At 38.4% G+C, this 4,175-nt stretch overlaps 1 protein-coding gene across 1 annotated transcript; it reads left to right on the top strand.

Annotated features, from left to right (window-relative positions):
• Positions 1-218: 218 nt before the first annotated feature.
• Positions 219-3,889, top strand: LOC119358796 (S-norcoclaurine synthase 1-like). Its single transcript, XM_037625211.1, has 4 exons — positions 219-522; positions 1,000-1,247; positions 2,176-2,497; positions 3,437-3,889. The coding sequence occupies exons 1-4, from the start codon at positions 238-240 to the stop codon at positions 3,680-3,682; spliced, it is 1,101 nt and encodes a 366-aa protein (XP_037481108.1). The 5' UTR covers positions 219-237; the 3' UTR covers positions 3,683-3,889.
• Positions 3,890-4,175: the final 286 nt, after the last annotated feature.

Raw genomic sequence — 4,175 nt, forward strand, 5'->3', positions numbered from 1 at the left:
TGCTACTATGTGTCATGCATGACAATAAATAAGGTCATCTAAGATACTAGTATATGATACTATGCATTACGGAGGTAATATCATACCTTAATATCATGTACCCATTACGGGCAGCCTTAGCAGGAGTTGACATTACATTTCAGTTAACAATCTGCTACGGAGTATATAATAGCCAGATCGATGGCTGTAGCCTGACTAGCGAGACCCGTCGTGGAGAACTAGGTAGCTACACCAATAATGGAGGCGGAGGCAGCGAGTGGTAGCGCCGGCGAGAGCAGTTGGTCGAAGGTGGGAACATCGCTTCCCGTCACGAGCGTGCAGGCTCTGGTGGCGTCCGCCGGCGAGCTGACGGTCGACAAGATCGGACGGTATATCCAGCCGGACATCGACGCGCACGCCGTTCTCCCCGAGCTGTCCGACGAGGTTCCGGTGATCGACCTCAGCAAGCTCTTGAGCGCCGAGTCAGCTGAAGCTGAGGCCGCCAAGCTCAGATTTGCCTGTGCGGAGTGGGGCTTCTTTCAGGTACTTGAGGCCAATATTAATCAACCAGTACAATTTATATTTCTTCATTCATAATGTTATCGTATCTCCGTGGCGCAACCTGGAGACATTTTGGGTCTGGGTCTGGGTCTAGGTCTGGTTCTTTACCTTCGATCACATCTTTCAATTTTATTACTACTTTCTTCCCTTGAATGCTTTTCCTGGTATTTTTTCATAATTTGTCATATTTTTGTGCAACTCGGTCATCACATGCATGGGGGAAATAATCGCAACTACATTTGTCATATTGCTCCGATTGTTGTTAGGGACCAGATTAGTCACTTTCAAAAGTATAAGGTCAAAGATATCTAGTATATTGGAGTTCAAAGACAAAATCCGGAATTAGTTGAGAGAAAAACCATACTTTTCTCTAAATATTATTTTGTAGATTCATTCATTCCATCCCTTGAAAATGTGTTTGATAAAACATTATTGTTTGCCCAACTATTGAGCTTTCAGGTTGTAAATCATGGAATACCGGATGAAGTCATAACGGGTATAAAGCAGGACATTCAAAATTTCTTTCAACTCCCCCTCGAAGTTAAGAATGAATATGCTCAACGCCTAGGGGATCTTCAAGGGTATGGCCAAGTGTTTGTTGTCTCTGATGATCAAAAGCTAGAATGGGGTGATAGGTTTGCCCTCTTCATTCAACCACCCCAAGCTCGTGATATGAGTTACTGGCCAAGTCAACCTCATACTTTCAGGTCAGACTTTGTATGCTTGGGATATCTAAATGTATAAGAAAGGAGAAGGAAAATGTCTGCCTTCTATTCTAAGCACCAGATTAAGAAAATATATTAATTTGGCAAAGACGCTCAAGTTGATTCGAGATTGGATACTTAAAACTTAGAAGATTGACTCGGTTGCATGTGATCTTTTGGTAAACGGATTGACCATGTCAAGTTTTGAACTAAGAACTTAATTAGTTTCACCGCATAGTGTGCCATCTTTGTGAGTGTGGTCTTTGAAGCATCATTTTGATATTTATTCATCTTCTTATGCATATGAACCACATGTTGTGTGTTTATTACATTATTACATTAAAAAATGCATTACCCTTTTAATATACACTCATAGGCCAAAGAGAAGAGTACCAAACATTTATGTTGGCCTTATCATTTCATTCCTTTCCAATGTTACGCATCTCTCAAAGTAAACTACTGTGATTTAGCTTTTACGTTTATGCATGGGTATAGATATGACACCAGCCTCACCAAACGAAATCAACCTCACAACAACCTAGAAAATATTGCTGCCTTTATTGTTGATGTTCTACCTATCCCTAGACAATTTGGTTGAATATTGTTCGTTATGAAACTTAGAAGTTGCAAATTTTACTAAAATCGGCCATAGGAACTAATAAATATTAAGTTTTCTATGAAAACAAATTGATATAAGTCTTCTGGGTAAAATTTCAGCATCAATATCTAGCAACCGAGTTTTTATGGTTCATGGTAATGACCAAACAAAGGGCCGAGTAGGGGACTATACAAGCAATGAATTTTTTATTGGGCTTGTTATTTGCACTTGGTACAAAAACAAGCTAGGCCTGGTCATATAAAATCCAACGCATTTCAATATCTACCAAAGCCCATCATTAACAGAGAAACATTATTATTTTTATGATCCCAGGAATTGTATTGAACAGTACTCTTCAGAGGTGATGAAATTCACACATTCTCTTGCCATCTTGATTGCAAAAACACTAGAAGTTGATCCGAAATTGGTGGCAGACAAACTTGCGTCTCAATTTCTCAGGATGAACTACTACCCTCCATGCACGTCAACCCCAGAAAAGGTTCTAGGCTTGTCACCACATTCCGATGGATCTTTTCTAACTATTCTGCTAGAAGTTAATTCAGTTCAAGGCTTACAAATTAGAAGGCATGGTGCATGGATTCCCGTGAAACCACATTGTGATGCACTATTGGTGAATGTGGGCGACCTTCTTGAGGTATGATTCTAAAGACATGTTAAGCTAGTTGTATAGCATCTGAAACTAAATGGTATAAAAAATAGTAAAAACTTTGCAATCCTTATTTGCGTTTGGGTGGGAGAAATCCTCAACTTCACAACTTACTATCTCCTTTATGAAACTCTAACACACACATGTGCTTACACGCTCACACACCCATCCTTCCGCCACCAAATGAAAGTGCGTATGTCCGACATGTCATCTTGTGCTAAATAGCTCTGCTACTTGGGTTTGTAAAAGCACTTCTCAATTGATGCATCACATATTAAATCGTTAATTTTACCAGGTCGTATGCTGGTCTAGAAAAAATAAGCAGGATTTTTGCTTAGGGTTGTTTCTAAATGTTTTGGTAGTTTGAGGGCAGAAAAAGTGCATAGTCCACCTAAGCAAAAAAGCGAGTCATCGAGCCACCTTTGTAGCCCTCACACAACATGTAGGAAACTTAGTTGAGGATGCTCATTCTTACTTGAGGAAAAGACTCATTGTTTTCTCTTTGTACAAGGTACTAGGTTACTATTGTTCCTATTAATTCTCTGGTTCTCAATAGGATTATCTTGTAATAAATGAAAATTAGCTTCTTAATATTCAATTTTCAATAGGATTATGTTGCAATAAACAAAAATTAGCTTGTTAATGTTCAACATTTTTCCCGCTATCTTCTTCTATTTTTTCTGTAAATTCTTTATCAAACAAGACAACAAAATTAAGGCCTTACAAGCGATGTCATCTTTTTCGGGGGATGGACGGTACACTCTAGACAAAGCAATAGTTGAATGGTGTATATATTACTTTTCCCTAGACAATGTCATCTGTAGTCTCAAACTACTTCCAATTTTATATGACAAAGAAACTACTATTTTCAAGGGTATAGACGAGGAACTTGATATTTGTTGAATCCAATCTATTTATTACTTATAGATTATGACAAATGGGAAGTACAAGAGCATTGAGCACAGGGTCACCATCAATGCCCACAAGGAGCGACTATCCATATCAGCATTTCAAATCCCAAACTATGATGGAATTATTTCACCAATTTTGGAAACTGCAGAAGAGAAGATATTATACAAAACAATGAAAGTAGGAGAGTATTTAAGACTTTATTTCTCAAACAAACTAGAAGGAAAGAGCGCCCTGGACTATGCGAAGTTATCCGAAATATAAGGATGTTCTACTGAACTTTGTCGTCTAGATAAACACTCGTAAATTAATATGTGATGCTTCATTGTAATGGATATATATTTCTCAGCAGGACCAATCGGCGAGACGTTTGTCACTTTATATGAACCTTTGCGTTTATTTTCAGATATACATGTGATGAAATTCTTCATCGGGTACACTTGTAATACTTATTTCAAATATCTGTTCCAAACCATCCCATCAAGAAAGGTGGTGCCAAGGGGAAGATGAGAATTATGGATTGAGAATACAACTGCCCCACAAGCCACCAACCAATTATCGGTGCTTATTTTGTTTGACTGGTATTACATCCATCTTGTTATGTTGATGTTGTGATCTTGTAGACTTGACCTGTGTGGTGCATTTTTGTTGCGTGTAGTATCAAACACCATAAACAACTGACTTGCAGATGGCCTCAGCTTAATTTTGTTTTTGCTTAATGTAATGCCCTATTTTAGCTAATACTTAGAGATGCGTG

Source organism: Triticum dicoccoides, chromosome 2A, assembly GCF_002162155.2.
Source record: "Triticum dicoccoides isolate Atlit2015 ecotype Zavitan chromosome 2A, WEW_v2.0, whole genome shotgun sequence".
In the NCBI taxonomy this organism is placed as follows: domain Eukaryota; kingdom Viridiplantae; phylum Streptophyta; class Magnoliopsida; order Poales; family Poaceae; genus Triticum; species Triticum dicoccoides.

What these genes read in the sequence shown, in the direction of transcription:
- LOC119358796 (XM_037625211.1), top strand. Translation starts at nt 238, where the DNA reads ATGGAGGCGGAGGCAGCGAGTGGTAGCGCCGGCGAGAGCAGTTGGTCG. An exon ending in CGGAGTGGGGCTTCTTTCAG is followed by an intron (nt 523 to 999) that starts GTACTTGAGGCC and finishes TTGAGCTTTCAG; the next exon opens with GTTGTAAATCATGGAATACC. An exon ending in AGTCAACCTCATACTTTCAG is followed by an intron (nt 1,248 to 2,175) that starts GTCAGACTTTGT and finishes TTATGATCCCAG; the next exon opens with GAATTGTATTGAACAGTACT.